General features: G+C 39.6%; 1 protein-coding gene across 4 annotated transcripts in view; it reads left to right on the top strand.

Moving 5' to 3' along the window:
* The first annotated feature begins 1,427 nt into the window (after positions 1-1,427).
* PIAS1 (protein inhibitor of activated STAT 1) overlaps positions 1,428-24,883 on the top strand; it is a 103,323-nt gene continuing 79,867 nt past the window's right edge. For 2 of the 4 annotated variants that reach the window (XM_084886959.1, XM_084886957.1), the window contains exons 1-2: positions 1,428-1,512; positions 9,758-9,867. Coding sequence is in view for 2 of the 4 variants with exons in the window: in XM_084886958.1 (XP_084743084.1) it covers positions 1,489-1,512 (24 nt within the window). In the remaining 2 variants the exon portion in view is untranslated. The remainder of the gene's footprint in view (positions 1,513-9,757; positions 9,868-24,883) is intronic. The other 2 variants (XM_084886958.1, XM_084886956.1) reach the window with 1 other exon arrangement.

The following is a 24,883-nucleotide window of genomic DNA, read 5'->3' as shown; positions in this document are numbered from 1 at the left end:
CCCCCCCCCCCCCCCCCGTTAGAAACCTACAGTTGGGCAGGGACTTTGTTGTAATTTCCCAATGTATACAGAACCCTTAGAAATGGGGCCTGCACAGATAAGTAGTTCTTGATAAAACAAAGTAGTAGATAATGAATGTCTTCAGAATTTCGTCTTAACCCATCCATCCCTCTTAAGTGCTTGTTGGACCAATGATTCCCAACCTTTTTTTGGCCATGCCTCCTCACCTAAGCAGCACTAAAATCCTGATGCCCTTCTCCCCTCTCCCCCGACATAGAATTCTTATTACTCAAAAAAGTGAATGCTTATTCACGTGGAGGAAGCCTTAAAGGCCAATAACTTGGTCTGAAGAAGCTCCCCAAGACATATGGCATCCATGAAAGAGAAAAATAAAAGAACAAAAGGATCGTTAAAATACTGAGTGAAAAAATCACTAAGAAATTGTTTTAAAAATGCAAAAAATTGACTGTTAACTCGTTCTCAAATTGCCCCCCTTAAAATCAAATTGCCCCCCCCCCCAATGTGGGGCGTGTCCCGCACCTTGGGAACTTTTCCTCTCTGAGCTTCATTTCTGAATACATATGCCTACACCAGGGGAATTGTAATCTCTTCTCCGCCTACCTCCATGGGTTGTCCTGAGGAGGATCTGAGCTAATAAACCTGGAAAGGTTTCATCAATTACCGTATTTTTCGGACCATAAGACGCACCGGACCATAAGACGCACCAGTTTTTAGAGAAGGGAAATGAAGAAAAAAAGATTCTGAAACAAATAGTGTCCTAAAATATTTTATGTGCATTAAAACCCAACATCACAGTCATAAACACATGTAATCAACCCTGTAAACAGCAGCATTTAGAACCATTTTAGAGCCGGGCAAGCACACAGAGACCACACAGAGCCGGGCAAGTAAAAAAACTTTTTTTTTACAGTATATGTGTAGGCTATATTTGGACCATAAGACGCAGGGGCTTTTTCCCCCCCAGAAGTGTCTTATGGTCTTTTCGTCTTATGGTCCGAAAAATACGGTAAGTGCTGTCTAAACGGAAGGGATTGTTATCTTTAAGCCCAGGGTACCCTGGCAGGTGGCAGGTGCTGGTTGGGGGGAGGAGGGCAGGATTGTCTCCTGGGATGTAGCTGTGGAGGCTTTGCAGAGGGCTCCGCAGGCCTCGGAGGGCCGGACTCCGGCCAGCAGCCCTCTAGCGGTGGTCGGTCCCTGGGGGCGCTGGCCCGGGGGGAGGGGGCCCACAGGGGGAGTAACTGTCAAACCTGCCCGCTTGGCGCCATTATTTAAATGTGCGTGGCCCTTACGTAGCTGTGCGTGCTCAGGGCGGGGCTCCGAGCTCCGGGGAGCTGGGCGGGGCCGCGGGTGGGCGGGGAGGCGGCGGGGCGGGACCGGGCCGGGCCGGGGCGGGGCCAGGCGGGCCGGGAGGGCGGGTCCAGCCGCGGCCCCGGCGAGGTCCAGTGCGCCTGCGCTGACAGACGCAAGATGGCGGACAGTGCGGAACTAAAGGTAAAGCGCAGCTCGAATTCACTTCTAATATTGGGCTGCGGAGACGGCGCCGCCGCCGTCCGGGGGGATGGGTCCGGCCCTGGGGGGCCGCTCGGGCCTGCCTCCACCGGGGTCTGGAGTTGTAGGGGGGGAGAGGCGTGCCGGGCCCCGGCGAAGGGGGCCCGACAGCGGCGGGCCGCGGGCCCCGGGTGCCTCGGGGGCGCTGACGGGTCGTCGCCGGCGTGTTATTGTTGTGGGCGCCCCTGGCGGGGGCGGCGGGGGAAGAGATCGGGAGTCGGAGGTGCGGGCTGCGGCCACCCCCGAGGCCGGGTCTCCTCCCGGTCCGGCCAGCCTCCCCGCCCTCCCGGGGGTGCGGGGGCCGGGGTAAGGGTGTCGGTGCAGGGGGATTGGAAGAGCTCCCGCGGCCGCTTCCTCTTTCCTCCCTGCCGTCCGGGCTCCTGTCAGGCGCTCTCCCCAGACCCCCGGGAACTTGGCTCCGGCCGCCCCGCCCCTCCGCGGCGCCCGCCGCCCCCGCCGCCCCCGCCCCGGGCGCTCGGCTGTCCCCGCCGCCGGCCGGCCTGTCAGGAGGCTGCGGGCCGGCGGCGGGCGGCGGGCGGCGCGGTCCGGGCGGCGGGCGGGGTGCGGGAGCAGCTCCGGTAAAGTTTGGTGAACCCCGGGGCGGCGTCGGGGTTCGGCTGCGGGGCCGCGGGGGAGTCTGCCTGGGCGGGACGTTACTCTTCTGATTGTGGGCACCCGGGGAATGGGGGGTGCGGGGGGAAGAAGCCTCCCTCCCATTGGGAAGCGGCGGTTGGGCAGCACCTCTCTCTCCTCCTCCTCCTCCTCCTCCTCCTCCGGCTGGTGCGGAGGGTGCGAGGAGGCTTTGGGGGGCGGGGGGGTGTCTGCACACACACCATGATGGCGATGCTCTAGCAGCTGATGGAGGTGAACGGTTCGTGTTTATATTCCCCTGTTGCCTTTTGTTTGTAGGGACATCTTGCTGGCCATGTTGATTTGAACGCGATTCTCCCCTGGTCGTGCACTTCAACCCCCCATAAATAGAACGTTCCCCCGTTCCTCTCAACTGTAGCGATGGCTCTCACGCCTCGCGGGATGGGATGGGATGGGAGGGGAGGGGGGGGAAACCCTCTTTCGGGCTTTTCCTCCCACCCCAGTCTCCTTTACCTGATGATGGCTTCTTTACCCAAGCAAACAGACCACTGCACAGGCAGCTGGGGGAGGGGGATGGAGCCCTTCTGATTCGATTGTGACAAATGGGGCTCCGCTTGGGTCGCTTTGGTGCGGCAGCGAGCAGTTTTTAACTAACGCGTGTTATTTCCGAGGCTCCGAACGCGATATTCCCTCCCGTCTCTGTGGTCCAAGCAGCTGGTTCTATCCTGACCCAGAGAACTGACATCTCTATCAATGGAGATTATACAGTTGTAAATCTTTGGGGGGGGGGTGGTGTCCTCTCTTTATAAGTAATAAAGATCATTAAAAAATTTTTTTTCCTCTGCGTTATAATGAAACGACAACAAGCTTCGCTGAAAGATTGAAGGATCGTCTCCCCCCCCCCACCCCCCCCAATAATTTTTCGATGTTAACATTCCCAAATTTGAATATTCAGGCACTGTCTTTGAGTGTCACTTCTGGTGAAGTATACTTCTGATTGCAAATGATGAGACAGCAGGTCTATAAGGGTTAGTTTCATTTTTTCCTCCAGTTTGAAACTATTTGAAAATGAAAACGCCTCAGGAATTTGAATGTTTGGAGGTAATTAACTCTTGAGCTAAAGAGTGCAAAACTTTAGTTCATGTTTTCTGTAGTTTTACTCTTAAAACATAGTCACGATGTGCTCTTTGCTTTCTAGTACTTATTTTGTGAGGAGCCCCTTTGAATGTGGCTAATCAGTTCTGTTGTGCATGGACCACAGAGGAGAGCTGAAAAGCTTGTGCTGCTATATTGTCACTCCTGATGGTGTCCAAAGAAACTGGTATGGAAAGCACATGCTGGGAGATTTCCTCCTTTGTTCTTTCTCATTTTAAGAAGAGTGCCTTTGGGGATAGATGGATCAGATCCCTAGTGTGAGTCTTGTTAGGTGAAGTTTCTCTTTACAAAAAAATGAGCCTGTATCAGATAAATGCAAAAACACTTGCGGGGGAAACATTTTTTTTCTAAAATTGATCTCATTTTCTTACCCTCTCCAAAATCTACTTGAGTTTTTTTCAGAGGAGTTGTTTTCTACTTTTATGGTCCTCTTGTACAATTTTTTTTTCCAGTTATAACTGTTTTGACATACTGGTCTGTTATTGTGTGTGCCCAATACTTTGAGGAGCTGTGATTAATTGCTTTGCTGTGATAGCTGTATTAATCTTCTTAATACATGATTGTGGTTATATTTGCTATTATTTTTGCAGGGGGGGAGATGATCTTAGTAATGCCTATCATAGTTATTTTAGAATGCATTTATTTATATAATGTTTTGTGCAGTGATACTCCTTTTGGAAATTGCATTTTCTGATTTGTGGAGGTAAATAGTATTTACTTCTAATAAGGTAGGAAGAGTCAGAGTAAGAATTAAGAAAAACCCAGATTTTTCAAAGTTTTATGTGAAAATACAGTACTTCCAATGGATTTCCATCTGTGAAGCTTTGAGTAAATGCAGTGACTTTTATCTTAATTTATAGCCCACATTTCATTTTGCTGTGGATTTGCATTTAATAATTATTTTCTTCGTGGCCCATTTTTATGAGTCCTTTTAGATTTATAACAAATCTGCAAAGATCAGATGTTAAAAATGGATAAATCTGTATCCCCTGTAGATCTGGTGCAAACGGCAACACTTACAGATACTGCAGATAAAAATTGGATTGTGCGTCCTGCATATCAAAAAGAGTTCTCTGCCGAAACCGGTTTGGCTCAGTGGTAGAGCATCGGTCTGCGGACTGAAAGGTCCCGGCTTCGATTCCGGTCAAGGGCATGTACCTTGGTTGCGGGCACATCCCTGGTGGGGGATGTGCAGGAGGCGGCTGGTCGATGTTTCTCTCATCGATGTTTCTAGCTCTCTATCTCTCTCCTTTCCTCTCTGTAAAAAAATCAATAAAAATATATTAAAAAAAAAAAAAAAAGAGTTCTCTATGCACATTTGTGAAATGTTTAAGGGGAATACCCATAAGTGACATTTGTGAGAATGTAGAGAGTGAGCATTTTATTATCTTTAAGAACATAAAAGCAGGAGGGTGTGATGGCTAGCTGATATTGAAAGTTAATCTGACAGCTTCATGTATCCCTTAAAGTAATTTTTTTAAAAATTATGTTTTTTGCATGAAAATTCATGTCAAGTTATATTGCCATTTTAGCTAACAGGAACAGTGGTAAGGAAGAAATTCATCATCATTTTAGTGGAGTAAATGGTGGAATTCAATGGGAAGACAAACCATACATTTAAAATCATATTTTAATAAGTATTATAAGCATGACAGTAAACCCTGTTGTCATATTTTGCCTCTTCATTTTCAAGAGATAGCCACTTAATTTTGATATTTTGTGGTGTAATTTGCCTGCTTTTATTTCATATAGGAGCAAGTAAGTCTGACAATTTATTCATGGATTTGATTTGAATCTCCATAACTTGCTTTTGTCAAGAGCCACATTTAGATGGCTTTTGTTTTAGGTCACCATTTTTCTGAACATTACTTAAGAACAATTTATAGAACACTTTAGTTTTTAAGTATTTAATGTAATTGTTTTGAAATACTGTCTTTTCTTCCACGGTTTCCTCCTGGGTGATTGTATTGTATTTCTCTTCAAAGAGTCTCTTGTAATCCCTGTTGATTGCTGTGGTGTTTAGTGGTGAGTCCATAGCTGATTAACCTTGGGTTTCTCCTAGTGAACTCCCATCAACATGCTGCTCCATGGTTCTTGCTGAGACTTTTGAGTTCAGTGTAATTCGTACCCTTTTCTGCTGGTAGCTAGGGATTAAAAAAAAAAAAAAAAAAAAAAAAAAGCTCATGATTGTAGTGGGAACTGGGAAGAAATATTTTAAGTTTCTGAAAAACTGGTGTGTTTATGATAAGATGTACCTTTTTTTTTTTTTTTTTTTAGATGTGGCCTTTATCAACAAACAAAACCCCTGGCTCATTACTTCATATAATTGGTTGTAGTGTTTTCTGAAGTATTCTGCTCTGGCATTAAGCACCTTGTGGTTTTTATAATATATGCTTGAATAATCTTATGTGGTGCTTTGCAGGTCATAATGTGTCACATTATCTCATTTGATCTTTCTAACAGTTCTTTGAGGTAGGAAAGGCAGGTAATATCTCTCTTTCGTCGATAAAGTGAGCCCAGAAAGGGTAAGTGACTAGCCCAAGGTCATACAAATAAAAGTGGCAGGAACCTTGAACCTAGGGCTTGTGATTTCAAAATGTTGTACTGTAGACTGCCTTATAGGTGCCATATCAGTCCTGATGCCTTGCTTACTAAGAATTCTAGTTATGTTGTGGCTGATACTTTTCCCTCTTGCTCTTTGTCCAGGGTAATTTGGGATGTGATTTGTTTTGTTTTTGTTTTGTTTGTTTTTTTGCAAGGAAGATTTTGGAGTTAATATTTATGGAATCATAAATATTAATTTTTAGAAATACCATTTTGCTTGGGAAAAGTTCAGGGAATAGTGAAAAAAGTAGGCAGAAAAAAAAACAACATCTGTAATTCCAGCACTTAAAAATATCATGGTCAACATCTGGGTTATCCAGTTATTTTTTCTCTCTGTGAGCATATGTGTTGGTATATTCATCACAAATAATAACACACTACTCTTGTTTTGTAATCTGCTGTTTTCATGCCTATCTTTCTATTTTATTCAGCTAATCTTTTATCTTTGGACAATTAAATTATTTCTACTTTCTTGCTATTTAAACTGTCTTGACAAATAACCTGATATAAAAGTTTGCAAATGTTTCATTCTAACTCAATATATTAATATGACAGACCTTTTGGTGCTTTCGGGAGCAGTGCAGATGGTATTTTGAGTAGAAGAAGTGGGAGTGAAATAAGTAATTCCTTGTTCATTGTCTATACCTTTTTGTTTCTATGAATCTATCATAAAATTATTAAATGATGGCAGGTATTTTATAAATATAAGCGAACATTTTTTCTGAATCAGAACATTCAATAAAGTATGAAATTGATTATGAAATAGTATATATAACTTATTTTCAAGTATGTTTGATTTTGGGAAATTATATCTTAATCAGATATTGCAAGATTTTGTGTCTTGTTTTTATTTTTATTTATTTTTTAAAAATATATTTTATTGATTTTTTTACAGAGAGGAAGAGAGAGGGATAGAGAGTTAGAAACATCGATGAGAGAGAAACATCGATCAGCTGCCTCCTGCACATCCCCCACTGGGGATGTGCCCGCAACCAAGGTACATGCTCTTGACTGGAATCGAACCTGGGACCCTTCAGTCCGCAGGCCAACGCTCTATCCACTGAGCCAAACCAGTTTCGGCTTGTGTCTTGTTTTTAGGTGCTCATCTGTTTTTAGTGGCATTTAAAAAAGCATTGCTGAACATTAATCTAGAGAAATTGAAAATGAGAATTTGCCTTACATTTTTAATCTCAGAGAAGTGTTGCTACAGTATTAGATTGGTAGGTACCATAATTTCTAGGAGGTACCTACTTCAGAGAAAGGTTATATAGGCAATGAAAACATTTTTCTTAAGCCAGTCAATGAAAGAGAAACACCACATGACCTCACTCTTTTATGGATAATAAAGAACATTATAAACCAATGAACCAAAAGATAGATATAAAGTCAGTAAAGCAACAAGCAGACTGTCAAATTACAGTGGGGAGGGTAGGGAGATCTGGGGGAGATAATAGATCAACCGAAGGACTTGTATACATGCATATAAGTACAACCAATGGACACAGAACTGGGGAGGGAGGGTATGTATGGGAGAGGGGGGCAATGGTAAGATATGTACACAAATAATAATAAAAAAAAAGGGGGAAAAAAACATTTTTCTATTTTACAAAGGAACCTTTATGGGTTAAAGGAATTAATAAATGTATATGTGAATTAAGATTATTTGTGCAATATCTGAAAAATACAGCATTATAGAAGGAACAGTTGGTGAAATTAAGAGTGTGAAATTGAACATACTCTAAATTTGTTGTCAAATTTGGTCCCCACCTAAACTTAAATTTATGTAACAAATTTTATCATTAGGGTTTTTAAAAATATATATATTTTATTGATTTTTTTACAGAGAGGAAGGGAGAGGGATAGAGAGCTAAAAATGTCAAAAGAGAAACATCGACCAGTTGCCTCCTGCACACCCCCTATTGGGGATGTGCCCTCAACCAAGGTATTTGAACCTGGGACCTTTCAGTCTGCAGACAGACGCTCTACCACTGAGCCAAACCGGTTTCGGCTATCATTAGGATTTAAAAAAAAATAGGTGATAAATATAAAAGTGTTTAGCTTTCCTTTACTTTCTATAATAATAAAAGTATAATATGCTAATTAGACCAGACAGCCCACCAATCGTCAGACAACGGGGTTGCCAGGGCTGAGCCCCTTGCATGAACTTCGTGCATTGGGCCTCTTTATAATAATAGCGTGATATGCTACCCTGTTTCCCCGAAAATAAGATAGTGTCTTATATTAATTTTTTCTCCCAAAGTTGCGCTAGGTCTTATTTTCAGGGGGTATCTTATCTTTCCATGCGCTAGGTCTTATTTTCAGAGGATGTCTTATTTTCGGGGAAACACGGTAATTAGACCAGACAGCCAAACCACCTTTCAGTCGTCGTTCCGGATGTCCTTCTGGACGAAGCTGCGGTGGTAGGGGCTGAGGCAGAGGTGGTTGGGAGCAATCAGGCAGGCATGCGAGCAGTTAGAAGTGATGAGGCAGGCAGACAGAGTGAATATGGGTGATCAGGCAGGCAGGCAGGTAGGAGAGCAGTTAGGAGCCAGTGGTCCTGTATTGTGAGAGGGTGCAGGTGGGGCTGAGGGAAACCCCTCCAGTGCACGAATTTTATGCACTGGGCCTCAAGTTAATTTTATAGTGGTACTAATTGCCATGCACTTTTTACTACTCTTGCTACAAAATGTTTGTTACTGTACTTCCCTTTTCATGTTAAAAATTATGGAACTTCCCTTGTTTTTTATTTCCCTCTATTCTTGGTTTCAATGATATCACATGAAAAGATACCATAGTTCCCCAAATCCCTTCACTCCTTAGAATCTTCTGGTAAACTTCATTCTTTGCTATGAACTTCTAAAGTTCATCAAAGTTAAGGAACCACCTTTTTTCCTTTTCTTCTTAACCTTAGGTCAAGCAAACAAAAACACTTTGAACATTAATTAGTAAATTTGAAATATCACTAACACGACTATTAACAAATGTTCTTATTTTTAAAAACTTCATTTCTTTCTTATCCTTCCCGCTATTCTCTGCTTTCAGTTCCCCACTTGCCAGGTTAATTTTCCCAAAACACTCCTTTCATCCTGTCATTCCAGTGGTTTTCCATCAAAAACAGGATTAAAGTTTTAGCTCTCATTTTCGTATTAAAGATTTTCTATAGACTGACCCCAATCTACTTTGTATGTTTTGTCTCCCTTACTGTATAGTAAAGTCCTTAACTTAAAGCCAGAGCTGTTAGTTTGCTTCTTTTTGTTGAACCAGTATTCTGTTTTCTATACCGTTTCATTCTCACCCATCTGTTCCCCCTTCCCTGTGGACACAGTAGGTGCTTAAGATATATTTATCAAATGATCAAATTATATTCAAGATATTTGTTAGTGAGAGGGCTAATGCACATGTCTATTTGTCAGTCTAAATTGTAAATGTTCTGAGATAGGGTTATATATCTTTACGCTTTTTTTTAAATCAATAATACTTTATGAAAGACTATTGTAGATTTATTTATATATCTTTGCCTTATATAAATAATAAAAGAATACTTTTCTTATTGCAGTGATATAGCAGTAAATAGCGTTAATTTTTTAAAGAATATGTTTTTTATCTATTTCAGAAAGTAAGGATGAGAAAGAGAGAGAAACAACAATGATGAGAAGGAATCATTGATTGGGTGCTTCCTGCACAGACCCTGCTGGGGATCGAGCCCATAACCCTGGAATCGGTCTGTGACCTCCTGGTTCATAGATCGATGCCCAATCACTGAGCCACACTCACCGGGCAAATGGTGTTTTGTGTTTTTTTTTTCAATCCTTACCTGAGGATATCTTTTCATTTTTAGAGAGAGTGGAAGAGAGGGGAAAGACAGATACTGATGTGACAGAAACACGATTGGTTGCCTTCTGTACATGCCCTGACCAGAGCCCAGCCTGAGAGGATCCTGCAACCGAGGTATGTGCCCTTGACCTCAGTCGAACCCAGGACCCTTTGGTCCACAGGCTGACGCTCTACCCATTGAGCCAAACTGGTTAGGGCCAAATGTTTTGGGGGGTTTTTCCCCCTAGGCTCCTGGGTTTATTTGAGGGTAACTTCAAGTGGATGTGGCCCTTTTGATTGACTTTTTTGTTGCATCACTTTTTTTTTTCCTTTATTGATTAAGGTATTACATATGTGTCCTTATCTCTCCATTGTCTCCCAAATCACCACCCCCCTCATGCCCTCACCTCCCTGGTGTCTGTGTCCATTGGTTATGCTTATATGCATACATATAATGCATTCATACAGTATTAACCCCCCCCCCCCCAAAATGGTTTTTAACATATTTACAAGTTGTGGAACCATTATCACAATTTTAGAATATTTTTCTTAACCCCCAAATCATGTACCCTTCAGCTATCACTCCTATTTCCCACAACTCAACTCACCTTCAGACAGCTATTACATTCTGTCTCTGTAGATTTACCTAATTCAGGAAGTTCTTATAAATGGAGACATCCTCCTATATAATAAAAGGTTAATATGCAAATAGACCGAATGGTGGAACAACTGAACATCCGGTTGCTATGATGTGCGCTGACCACCGGGGGCGTGTGTATGGGGGACATGGCAAGTGGCAGGGATGAGGGAGCAGGTGAGTGGGGGCACCAGACCAAGACAGGGTATCGGTCGCTATCATCAGGGCGAGCCTCTGGTGGTTACTGAAAATTCTTCGCTCGCGCTGGTCCTGATGGCTTGGTGCCATCAGTGGGTGTGAGCAGTGGCTGCCAGCTCCAATTGCCCTTGAGGGCTTTTCCACCTCCCCCTGCTCCTGAGGGTCCCATAAGAGCGGTAGCAGCGGGAGTGAGGCCACGATGGTAATGCTAGGCAGGGGCATGGAGAACAGGCTGAGACCCACCCCTGTGCCCACTGCAGCCTCATGGCCCACAGTTCCTTTCAAGGTGCACAAATGTGTACACTGGATCCCTAGTGTAATATATAGTCTTTTGTATATGAGCTATTCACTTTTCTTTATGGGCATTTAATCATGTACATCTGTATAATACTTATAACATTGTGTGTGTATATGTCTATATCCATAACAAATTAAGTGCATAGAAGGAAATCAGTATTTATTAAATGAGTGTACTTATACGTAAACATTTTCTGAAAACATAAATGGGATCATACTATCTATAGCTTTTTTTGCTTATTGACATACACTGAAGATCTTTCCATGACATCGCCCAAATGAGATGGTCTTATTCCCTTTTTTTTTTTTCAATGAGAAATATATTTATTATTGATAGTGGATGAAGAATATATGGAATGCTTCATAACTTTGCGTGTCATCCTTGTGCAGGGGCCATGCTAATCTCTGTACCATTCCAATTTTATGTTCTGTCAAACAGAGCACTGGTCTTTTCTTTTCAGATGTGTTTTTATTGATTTTTAGAGAGAAAGGGGATGGGAGAGGGAAAGAGAGAAACATCAATCGGCTGACTCCTATACACCCCCCATTGGGTATTGAGCCTGCAATCCAGGCATGTGCCCTGACCAGGAATTGAACCAGTAACCTCTTGGTTCATGGGCTGATGCTCAACCATTGAGCCATATGGCCGAGCTGGAGAGCTGGTCTTACTCTTTACAACAGTGTAAATATTTTATGTGTATGTTTATAGAGGTTTACTTCTAGAATTTACCAATGTATGTCTAAAAATTCTTGTTCTGATAGTTATATCAATTTTAAAAATAGTTGCTGCATTTAGTGTAACCTCTATAGTCTTAATACTGGAGTTTTACTTAAAAATAGGAATGAAAACTGTTACAGGTAAAGGTTGTTGGGTTGAGGAGAGATGGAATGTAGGCTTTTTATGGGGTTCTGGCAGGACACAGCCAAATAAGTTCATTTTGTATTTGGGTTTCTGAATGTGAGCATGCCTGTTTTAGCTTCATGGCATAGTGCTTAAAATAGAATTTACCATGCTATCTTGTGCTTTGGAGCATTTTAAGACTTTTTTTTTGTAGTCATGTAGGCCTAATTTTTAAATTAAATCTGGAGATTTTAGGATGAATAATTTTTTCATTTAAAAAATAATTATTCTAGTCTATGGGCTTCTGTAAGTTACCCAAGAAAGCAAATGTATTATAGAATGCATCTAGCTCAGGGCCTAGCTTATGATAGGTAGTTGGTAATTATTTGTTATTTACTTGTGGTGTATTTATTATACTATCATTCATTGTATGTTGAGTGTATCTCCAAGTATATGTGTGTATTTATTTAAACACTTGTTTGAGGGAATATTTATTAAAACATTACCTTCTTTAAAATACATATATATATATATTTGATTTCATAGAGGAAGGGAGATCAAGCCCATAACCTGTTCAGGGAATTGAACTGTGACCTCCTGGTTCATGGATAGGTGCTCAACTACTGAGCCGTGCTGGTCGGGCAAACATCTTTTTTTAATCATACAAGTAATGTATCAGCTATTACAGTGGTTCTCAAAGTATATATTCTTGTCCCCTGGTGGTTCTCCATACTCTTTCTGGGAGTCCTCTAGGTCAAAACTATTTTCCTAATATAATAAAGCATTATTTACTATATTGACATTTGCAGTCTTAATGGTAGGTAAACTTGCTGATATCTTAGCAGGAATTAAGGTAGTGGCACTAAACTGTACAAGTTTAGTCTATCACTTTGCACTTGAAATTAAAATGTAAATGCCAGTTACATTTTAATTTCTTAATGAACCAATAACACTAGTTTTATAATGTCTCAATATTTGATTACACTTTAGAAAATATTTTTTGTGATGAAATGGAAAGTACTTGCAAAGCACTTTTACTAAATACCAAATCTTATGGTTAACTCAAGGAAAAGAAGCTGTGCAATTGTAGGAGTTGCATGCTGAACTAGCTTTAAAAAAGTTACTGATTTCAGAGAGGAAGGGAGAGGGAGAGAGAGAGAGAGAGAGAAATATCATTGATGAGAAAGAATCATTGATTGGCTGCCTCCTGCATGATGGAGATCGAATCTGCAATCCAGCATGTGCTGTGACCGGGAATGGAACTATAACCTCTTGGTTCATAGGTTGATGCTGAATCACTGAGTCATGCCAGCAGGGCTGAACTAGCTGCTTTTTTAATGGAATACCAATTTTACTTCACATGACTGTATATATGAAGCTCAGTAAAAGAAAGTTCTTACTGCCTTTTTCCCCCTGGCCATTGACTTTGTTTTATTTAGTTATTATTGAGAAGAATTGTCATATAGAGGAGTGTTAAAATGATCAGAACTGCCACAGCTTAGAGGAGCCTAAGGAGACATGGCAGCTAAAGGCAATATGACATCTTGGATGGGATCTTAGAACAGAAAAAAGTAAAATAAAAAAGGAAATATGAATAAAGTAGACTTTCATAATGTATCAATATTGGTTCATGTTAATGTAAAATGTTAGTTGGGAATATTGGGTGTGGAGTATGTGGGAACTCTCAATGTCTGTAAATCTAAAACAGTTAAAAAAAAAAAAAAAGGATCTGCTCCAGAGTCAAATATGCTGGGTATATTATTGCTTAAGATAACCAAAATCTCATTTTTTCCTCCCCTATAATTAGTTCTCTTTATAGACTGGTTGTAGAACAGGTTGCCTGCCAACTGCCTGGGGCCCTATGTGGACAAGGCTGGGCTATTTACAGGCCCATTGGGAGAGCTGTACTGTGGCGCCTCCCGAGGAAATATCAGTTTTGAAATCTGCCTGCCAAACCTAGGATCTTCTACAGTCCCTTGTAAGGACTCTTTTTTCCTGTTTTTTACCCCTTATTCCCTCCTCTAGGCCATCAGCCTTTGAGTTATGCCTTATCTTACTGTTTTCTGAATTTCTTTCCTCTAGTCTAGCTGTTAACAAAATATGGTTTGTGGACCCCTGTTGATCCTAAGGGGTCTTTCAAAAACAATTTTCATAATAATACCAAGATATTATTAGCAGTTGCCTCCTAGTTTGGGTGAATAAAAAAAATCCATACAGGTGTGTTCCATAATTAATTTTAGCCAATAATTTCTTCAGATTTTATTAGCTCTTACCACATATTTTAAGACATTTGTACTGTTGGTGCAAAAGCAATGAGGGGTAAAGCTGCCTTGCACATTAGCATGAGTTAATACAGCAGTGGCACCAAATTGAATTGCTTGGTAGTCATTGTGTTTCTCTCTCATTGATGTTTCTGACTCTCTCTCTCTCCCCCTTCCTCTCTGTAGAAAATCAATAGAATATTTTTTTAAATATCTATTTTTAAAAATATATTTTATTGATTTTTTTGCTTCTGAAAAAAACTAATGTCTTCCCAAAATAAGGACATTATATAATTCTGCCCAGAGTCTTCTCAGCATAATTTAAATACTTTTATTATTAACCCTCAAAGAATGAAAAGTTCCAAATTCTTTCCAAATTTCAGGAAATGTAGAGGTAGGGAAGAAACAAATGAAGCTTTCCCAAAGGTGATGGCATCTCGGCTGAGACCTGAATGAGTTGGAGTTAGCTAGAAAAAGGTTGGGTTGGTAATGAGAAGAGTTACTTGCTAAAATAGCATCATGTATGTAAAAATCCTGGAGCATGGAGAGCTAGTTAAGAGAGTTAGTGGCAGTGGCTGAGACTGGGTTGTGTATTATATCTTAGGCCAGTGGTCTGCAAACTGCGACTCACCAGCTGCCGTTTGCCACTCTGTTGACTAATGAGTTTGCCGACCACTGTCATAGGCCATGCTAAGAAGTTTGCCTTTATATCCTGAGTGCAGTTGAGTAATCATGATCAGGTATATATTTTAGAAAGATCACTAGTATGGAGAATTGACTTGGAGAATGATATTGGAGACAGGAAGAACATTTGAGTCCCTTGCAGGCTTCTAGGGAAGAGATCAAGATAGTCGGAATTAAAGGGATAGTAGGGGCTTGGGCATTTCAAGGAGGTAGGATTGACTTGACTTGATAAATAGATGTGAGTGAAAGAGAAGGTGGTGGTGAAGTTTCTGGCTTGATCAACTGGTTAGGTGGCTGGAAGTTTTGAGAGAAATTTGATATGTTAGGTTTGAATATATTGAGTACTTCTGGGACATAGAGGTGTTTAGTAGAAGTGCAATTGTAATTCAGGAGACAAAGACTTGAGCTGGAAATAAAAATTTGCCGTTAGGACTTTAGAAATGGCATTTTGAAGCCCTGGGATAGATGAAGTCACTCAGGAAGCCTGAGCTTGAGTGAAAAACAGTCAAGCATTCTGGGGAACTCTCACAATTAAGACCTGGAATAATTTTTTAAAAATGTGTTTTAAACATCTTTCATGGATTGCTTTAATGTCCTCAAGAGTTGTTTTTATGTTTCAATTAGGTATAACATACTCTTAAAAAATTAGGCAAATACAGATATCTTTTACTATCTAAAATCTCTTTGGTTTGTGAGTTCAGTTAGTGAGAATTAAGTAGTCGAGTATTTTGAAACTGTATGTAGGATTGCTGGTGGAAAATTCTTTCAGAAGTTTGGGAAAACAATGATTTATCGTTTACATATCATTTTAACTACATGCAGTAACATTTGGTAAAGGTAGTTCACATGTTAAATAATATGTGTTTAGTTTTATAGTAAGTATGTATGTATGTATGTATATATTTTTTATTTACTTCAGAGAAGAAAGGAGAGAGAGAGTTAGAAACATCAGATGAAAGAGAATCATTGATTAGCTGCCTCCTGCACACCCTAAACTGGGGATGGAGCCTGCAACCAGGACATGTGCCCTGACAGGAATTGAAATAATGACCTCCTGGTTCATAGGTTAGTGTTCAACGACTGAGCCATGCCGACTGGGCTATAGTATTAATTTTAGGGTAACCATATAATTTAACATCTAAACTGGGACACTGTTAAGAGTGGAAGAAGAGGGGGGGGGGTTTGGTAAGGTATGTACACACATAATACCTTAATAATAAAAATGAGGAAAAACAAGTAGAAGAAGAGTGCTTTTAATAATTTTGCTAGAACAACAGGCATAAAGTGGAACTCCTGAAAAACTTGAAGATCTTATAATTTTTTCCCCTAATTATTTTTGTGAAGTGCTAAGAAATGAGTTGAAAACAGACATAATAATGAAGGGTTTTGTGGCTTAATAAATTTGCAAAATGTTAGATCTAAAGTTAACATTTTTCTGCTAGACTTCTTGTGACCTTTAATATGTTAATATGATTTGAGAAGGGAGGGCATGGCAGGGAGTTATAAATCTTGAATTTCTTGAATTTGTTTTGTCACAGAATCCTATTTCTCTGAATATCTATTAGCATTATGAACCTAATTTGGAAAATGCTGATGTAGGTTATTCTATTATATAAATTGGAGCTCTTTCATGCGAAGCTACGTAAGATTACTTCTTAGTAGTAGGTTTTATTTTGGGATTTTGATTGATGATGGCTAAGCAGGTAACTATGTTAAAATAAGTAAAATTTGAAGTTTAAAAAATATAACCTCAATTATATTTTCTGGAAAAATACTGCAGTTGGGCCCTGGCTGGGTTCTTAGTTGGTTAGAGTGTCATTCCCATATGCCAAGGCTTTTATTGGTTTGATTCCTGGTCAAAGCCGATACAAGAAGCTAATGAATTCATAAATAAATGGAGTAGCAAATTGATGTTTTTCTCAAATTAATTAATTAAAAAAATACTGCGGTTTTGTTACTAGGGAAACTTTGGGAATTGAATAGGAGTTGATTGAACAGATTTTTAAAAGGCCTTTTTTGTGGTATTTCTTCCATACTAGGCAATATGCTTGCATTTATTTCATTTTAGGATTCAGAGAAAGGTATTGTTTCTCTGTCCCAGAACCTATCTCTACATTTTTTATCCTCCAATGGAAAATTATGCCTTCTAGATTTAGGAATTAAAGAATTGAATTTCTACTTTTAAGAACATTGGCTGCTTTTTAGTATTTGGAGAAATGATGTGGAATTTGATTAGTTCTATGTTTAAGGAATGGCATTGAAAAAAGTTTGGCCTTTTTGATTGATTATAATAAGCTCATTTTTCATTTCACTTTTTAATGGCAAGAAAAGCTAAAATACTCTTAAGATAATTATATTTCTTTTTGTTGGCTAATTTACAAATTGCCCTTTAGACATTACAGTTAAACATCTCTTCTATTTTTGTGCTTTTAAAAAAAAATCACTCTTGAAATAAGCCACTCAGTGAAAGAGAAACACCATATGATCTCACTCATTTATGGATAATAAAGAACATTATAAACTGATGAACCAAAAGATAGATATAGAGACAATAAAGCAACAAGCAGACTGTCAAATTACAGTGGGGAGGGTAGGGAGATCTGGGGGAGATAATAGATCAACCAAAGGACTTGTATACATGCATATAAGTACAACCAATGGACACAAAACTCTGGGGAGGGAGGGTATGAATGGGGGGGGGGGGCAATGTTAAAATATGTACACAGATAATTTAATAAAAAATGTAAAACATATATATATATATAATTCTAAAAAAAAAATCACTCTTTGTCAGTAACTTTGGCATAGCTCCTTCTTATCTTCCTTCCTTCCTTCCTTCCTTCCTTCCTTCCTTCCTTCCTTCCTTCCTTCCTTCCTTCCTTCCTATTTGGGGAGTATTAAAATGTATGCTGTTAAAGAGTTTTTTGTGCCAGAAGTTTGTGAGTAGTTCATCTTCCCTTTCTATTAATTTCAGGAAGATTGTGTAGTACATTTTTATGCTTCTCATCTTGAAATGTATTTTTTATGTACATTAGTGAAATTTTTCTAAAGAGGATATGGGCATTTTCTTAAACTTGATTTCACTATAAAAACTTTGCATGTAAATATTAATCATAATGCTGTTCTGATGATTATGATCTGTGTAAGTTTTGTAGTAGTTTGGCAATTTTACTTTATGTGGAATAAGGCATTTTTTGTTGTGAAGTTGTTTCTCTTATTTATAATTAACTAGAGGTCCAGTGCATGGATTTGTGCACTGGTGGGGTGTGTTGCCTGTAGGATTTCCAGCTGTGGGAGCACTGTTCATTCTGGTCAGCCAAGTAGCTGTGGGCCCGCCCTCTGAGTGGCTACTCCTACTGTGGGTGTGCTGCTCATTCTGGTCAGCCGAGCATTGGCGCTCCCACTGTGGGAATGCACTGACGGGGGGGGGGGGGCAACTCCTGCGTTGAGCATCTGCCCCCTGGTGGTCAGTGCATGTCATAGCAACTGGTCAACCAGTTCTGTTGCTGGGCATATATATATATATATATATATATATATATATATATATATATATGTATGTATGTATATATGTATATGTATATATGTGTATATATATATATATATGTATATATACATACACACACACACACACACACACACACACACTAGAGGCCTGGTGAATGAAATTCGTGCATTGTGGGGGGAGGGGTCCCTCAGGCCAGCCTGCACCCTCTCCAATCTGGGATCCCTCTCACAATCCAGGACTGCTGGCTCCCAACTGCTTGCCTGCCTGCCTTCCTGATTGCCCCTAACTGATTCTGCCTGCCAGCCTGATCACCCCCTAACCATTCCCATGCCAGCCTGATTGATGTCTAACTGCTCCCCTGCCGGCCTATTTGCCCCCAACTTCCCTCCTCTCGTCAGCCTGGTTACCCCTAACTGCCCTCCCCTGCAGGGTTGATTGCCTCCAACTGCCCTTCCTTGCAGGCCTGGTCCCTCTCAACTGCCCTCCCTGCTGGCCATCTTGTGTTCACATGGGGGTAGCTATTGTGTGTTGGAGTGATGGTCAATCTGCATATTACTCTTTTATTAGATAGGATAGAGGCCTGGTGCATGGGTGGGGGCCAGCTGGTTTGCCCTGAAGGGTTTCCCGGATCAGGGTGAGGGTTCCGTTGGGGCATGGGCGGTCTGAGCGAGGGGCCTGTGATGGTTTGCAGGCCAGCCACGCCCCCTGGTGACCCAAGTGGAGGCTCTGGTACCTGGAATTTATTTACCTTCTACAATTGAAACTTTGTAGCCTGGAGCGGAGCCAAGCCTTCTGCTTGTTCAGTGGAGGCAGCCATTTCTGTTGGAGTTTATTCACCTTCTATAATTGAAACTTTGTAGCCTTGAATGGAGACCTAGGCCAGCCAGGGCAGGTGGAAAGCTTGGCTTCCTCCTTTGCTGGGGACAACCCTAGCCAAAACATCCCTTGAGGGGGTCCCAGATTGGAAAGGGTGCAGGCTGGGCTGAGGGACACACACACACACCCTCTAGTATTATTAATAGGTTTCTGATGGAATTTGAAAGAATATAAAGAATCTGTCATTGCAAGATTTCAACTTTTTCCTGAAACCTATTTTTTAATTTTTAATATTTTTCTATAGTTTGTGAAGAATCATTCCTAGGGCTTTTTAGAGCATTGTGTATGTATTTTTTTAAACTTGTTTTTCTCTGAAATCTGTAAATTAAAACTGAAATATGATCAACTTAGTTGTTTTTCTGGTGTACTCTAGACCAGCGTTTTTCAACCGCTGTTCCGCGGCACACTAGTGTGCCGCGAGATGTTGCCTGGTGTGCCGTAGGTGCAGACAAGACAAGAATTTTATAATTTTTCACTATTTTGTTTACTTAATATTTCATAATAAAGTAATTATAAAATACTTTCTTTGTGTTTATTTGATTCCTATTCAAGAGAATTACTTTATATATAGTCAATATAGGCACAGAGTTAAATTTTTTAACATTTTCTAATGGTGGTGTGCCTCGTGATTTTTTTCATGAAACAAGTGTGCCTTTGCCCAAAAAAGGTTGAAAAACACTGCTCTAGACAGTTTTTAAGATTGGAGAATCATATCATAGCCGATTTGGCTCAGTGGGTAGAGCGTCAACCTACCAAGTGAGGGGTCCCTGGTTCAATACGTGTTAAGGCATGTACACCTCAGTTGCAGGCTCCTCTTTACCTGGGTGGGGGAGGTAACCAATCAATATATTTCTCTCATAATTATGTTTCTCTCTGTCTTTCACTCTCTCTTTAACTCTGTAAAAATCAATGGAAATATATCCTCGGGTGAGAATTAATTAAAAAAAATTTTTTTTTTAAGTTCTTTAAAAAAATAAAAAGGATTGGGGAATCCTGGGGAAAAGGAGTCACCTGAATCTTAAGTAGTTAAACAATCTTTTTTATAACCTTAAGCGTTTATTGTTAAGTGGAGGGAAATCTCTTGTGATGTGCCACGGGGCGGTATTACCTTGACCTTGTTATATTCCAAGTTTTAAGGATTACTTGTATGAATATTTAAGAGGTTAAACTCTTAGGTTTTGTAGATGGTACAAAACTGGGAAAAATGTCAGATAACTGAATCAAGGGGAGTTAATTCATCAACATCTCTTGGTCATTTACTAGGTGCCATGTACTATATTTAGCTTAGGTGATACAGAGATAAGTACTTGCCCTTGAAAAGCTCAAAATAGGGGAAGGAGATAGACTAGAAAAATCAACAATTTACAACACCAGATGATTAAGTGCTGTAATAGAGGGTGTAATAAATGATAACTCAAGTAAATGGTGAACTAGAAAAAAATGTTTAACAGTACTAAATATAAAGTTCTCTTAAATTAAAAAAAATATATTCAAGAATGAGGAGGTTTAACTTAATAGCCGTTTATGTGGGAAAAAAGTAAAGCTTTTAGTTTAACTACAGTATTTTATGAACAACAGTATGATTGAACAACAGTTGCTACTCCCATTCCCTGCTGAAACGTACTGCATCCTTCCCCTTGCCCAAGTAAAACAAGCCAATCACCCTGAAATGTGAATGCCTTGTTAGGTTACATAGGTAGAGATACTGTGTTCATAATAAGGAAGTAATACTGCTGTATTCAAGATTAGACAGACCACCATCTGGATTATTTAATTCATTCTGAGTAGGATGGACTACCCCATGATGCTCAGAGAACCATGACTATGGTGGAAGGGGGTCTAGAAACCAAGTCAATTGAAGGAAAAGAGCCCTCTTAACACATTTTAAAAACAGACTCTGTGGTACATAAACAGGATAACCTTTTAGAATCATTGGGTGAAAGGGGAAATTTTGATTCACAGCCTTTTCAGTAATGTAGGGTAATATAAAATTAGGCTGTGAACTCTTAGAAGTGTTTCAGCAGAGGCCCAGAGACCATCAATTCAGGAGGTTACAGATGGAGAGTTGGACAAGATTTCTAAAGTTCTGTTTTACGTTATGATCTTACCATTCCCCAAAGACATCAAATTATCTAATTATAATTTTCAAATTATCTAATAGTGTGTGTGTCATTGTTAGTACTCTACAGCATTGCATCTGACTCTGAGTCTAGCTCTGTAACATTGAGTAAGTTACACCTGTTACTCAAATAGTTTTCTTGATACTTTCCTCTAGGGCTTTCCTTGATCTCTTTCTGGGATCCAGATTGAAGGCTTTGATTTAAAGAGTTTGTTTAGCTATAGCAGGGGTGGGAAAGGTCCGGCCCTTATATGGCCCATGAAATCATTTGATTTGGCCCTGCCAAGGCATTAGAGATGAGTTAAAAAATGTTGGACCAAATATAAAATACTAGTGGCCCAGTGCATGAATTTGTGCACATTGAAAGGAAATTAATTAGAAGAATATTTTAATATCACTATTCTCCCTTTCTCTATAATAGAAATGTCAACCAAATTCACGGTTGACAATGACAGATTGAAACCCCAAGAGCTTTGTATGTATTGTGCATGAACAAATCAACTTAGCCTTTTATAAAGAACAAACGTTCTTATTAATTAGACCTGTTTTCTGATTTAGCTAATTTTTTTCCTGCCCAGTGAAGCACCTCAACTTCTCTTTCAGGTAATTGTCAGCAACACAGCAATAAATATCAACACGAAGCAGATTATTATTGTAGATCACCCAGGGAGAACAAAGGGTAAAAAATTTAACTGCAGTAGTGTTTGACCATATACTGTGCAGTGAGAAAACCTGAAGTCATTTTCAAGTCCACCCATTTCTTTTCAGTTGTGTCACGTTTCTCAACTTTTTAAATTTTTGTTTTCCAGCTAATAAAATAGGATTCCACCGAGTCTTTTATCTACCTACTCCAGGACTTTTGTGAAGATCCAATGAGATGAGGCACAGGAAAACACTTTATAAGCACTTGATTACAGTGTAAAGTGTTTCTGGGCTGAAGAAACTGCAAGGAGGCTAGTTATTGTTAGGGAGAGAAAGCCGTGCATTGTTACTTAACATTATTACCTGGGCGGAGGGAAGGACACTTACCATATTAGCCTTTTATATAAATATAGAATTCGTGCACCAGTGCATATGGGATCAGGCCAAAACTGGCTCTCTGACATCCACTGAGGGGTCCTGGATTGCAGGAGGGAGCAGGTCAGGCCGAGACACACAGTGGGGGCTGGGGAGGGACGAGAGGGCTCCAGCGTGTGCCTGGCCTGTCTTGCTCAGTCCCAATTGGTTGGACCCCAGCAACAAGCTAACCTACCAGTTGCCTGCTCCCTTGTGGTCAGTTCACGTCATAGTGATTGGTCGACTGGTCAACTGTCTGCCCCCTAGTGGTCAGTGGAAGTCATAGTGAGTGGTTGAGCAACCTTAGCATATCATTAGCATATTATGCTTTGATTGGTTGACCGGACAACCAGACACTTAGCATGTTAAGCTTTTATTATAAAGGACTGGAGTCCCAAAATTTGTGCATGGGTAGGATCCCTAGGCCTGACCAGCAAACAGTTCCAATCGGGGCCTTCTGGCTGTCTGCCAGGGCCTGCCTTCCCCCAGCTGCCAGTTGGGGCCTTTCGCGTGTCATAGTGAGCAGTTGAATTCCTGGTCAGTTGAACTCCCAAGGGGACAATTTGCACATTAGCCTTTTATTAGGATTAGCAGGTTGATTTTTAAGTTGATAATTTTGTATGGCCTGAGAATTATGTTACAAATATCCAAATAGCCTTTGGCAGAAAAAGATTACCCACCCCTGAGCATAGAATGCATTTTCTCTCTCACTTTTTGTTTTAATATTTGTCTCTTCCTCTTTTGGGGCTTTCACATAGAATATTCTATTTCTTTAATTGCTTCTTGTCTTGTTGACACTTTAATTGTAAATATGCTGTTTTGTCTGTTTTTGGTTGGGGCAGTTGGGAAAGAATACTCAATTTTATAATTTGATGGACTTAAAATTCATTAAAGCCCTGCTTATTATTTTTTAATTCTAGATTTTATTTGAAAAGTGATTTGGTTTTTCCTATCCATATGTCAGAGTTTTTTTTTTTTGTTTTGTTTTTTTTTTTAAATACATACAATGGAAATAAAAATAAATTCTGGTTCTTGTGAGGTTTAAATAAGATAATCATTATGTAATTGTCATAGTGTAAGCTTTTAATATATATTAGGTTTATCATTATTTTTACTCTATTAACCCAAGTAAATGATGCTTAAAACTTTCATTGAAAACATTGCTAATATAGAAAGATTCCACTGTTTAGTTGGATTGTTTGTATTTCTTTATGGAAGAGTAGAAGAATGAAAAGAGTTAATTTAATAGTTATAGCACTATAGAATTTTGAAATTTTAAGGAACTTGAGAACCTCTAGTTAATTTCTTATTTTCTGAAGTGAGAAAATAGACCTTGAAAGATTGTGATTTAGTCAATTTAGTCAATTAGACTAGCATATCTTTATGTGTGTTCATTGTTTATTCTTATATTCCTTGTGTCTGCGTACTCATTTAGAACCTGTGCATTGATCCAAAAATTATTTATTGAACATCTGTTTGCAGAGCAGCTTTTTACTGAAATAAAAGTCATATTTTTCTCCCTCTGGACAATATGGTTGGCAGTGTGTTAGAATTTTAAACTCTAATTTAAAAAACTTTAAACTTTTTTATTAGAAAAAATATTTCATTAAAATTTTTAAATGTTCTTAGTGAGTTATTTTTTAGTGTTTAAGTTATCTAGAAGGAGCTTTTCTAAGGGCTATATCTATGTTTCATGAGATGGGGCAGTACATAAATAGGAATGGTTAAATTATCAAATACTGATGCCATGTCATTGGAATGTTAGGTTTATACTTTGCTTGAAGGAGAATGGAATCTGCATATTTTGTCATTCTGTGGGAGCTAAATGCCATCACTATGTTGGAATAGACCAGGAACGGAGGAGTACGATCAGCTAGAGGTGTAGGAACTATAGGTCATTTTTCAGTCATATTGGGGAAAAAGAAGATAAATTGGGTGGAACAAGATTATGGAGATATAACCAACTTGATTTGTTGCTTTAAGTAGAGACTGCCTAACTAGGTTTTCTGGTTGAACTCGGTATTGTTGACAAATGGCTAATCTAATATCTGCTTTTAACTATTTCCAGTGGAGAGGATTAAGAATGATCCACAGCCAAAACTGGTTTGGCTCAGTGGATAGAGTGTCAGTCTGCGGACTGAAGGGTCCCAGGTTCGATTCCAGTCAAGGGCATGTGCATTGGTTGTGGGCACATCACTGGTAGGGGGTGTGCAGGAGGCAACTGGTCGATGTTTCTCTCTCATAAGATATTTCTAGCTCTCTATCCCTCGCCCTTCCTCTCTGTAAAAAATCAATAGAATATATTATTTAAAAAAAAGAATGACCTATAAGTCAAGTCAGTTTCATTGGTTGAAGAATCTGGCTTTGAAAATAATGAATTAAATATTTTTGAAGTACTGTAGTACAGGCTTTACTCTATGCAATTTTAGCATTTTTTATTTCTTTGCTTTTGTAGGTAGAAAGTAAAAGTATAAATGAGATATTATGACATTGTTAAGTGCCCATTTTGTCTATGTTTAGAATTCATTTTGGTGTATAATTCATTATAAATTGATACTGGATAAAGATTCAGAATATAGTCTGCTTTATGACTAATTCTTTAAACCATGGCAGTAGGGTGTGTGAATGAGAGTAATTATGTTGTTTTACAGGAAGTATCTAATTCTTAATCACA

The sequence above is a fragment of the Pipistrellus hanaki genome (assembly GCF_964339955.1).
Source record: "Pipistrellus hanaki genome assembly, chromosome: 1".
NCBI classification, from domain to species: domain Eukaryota; kingdom Metazoa; phylum Chordata; class Mammalia; order Chiroptera; family Vespertilionidae; genus Pipistrellus; species Pipistrellus hanaki.
The sequence above is the reverse complement of the archived record's forward strand: the minus strand, read 5'-3'. Positions and strand labels throughout refer to the sequence as shown.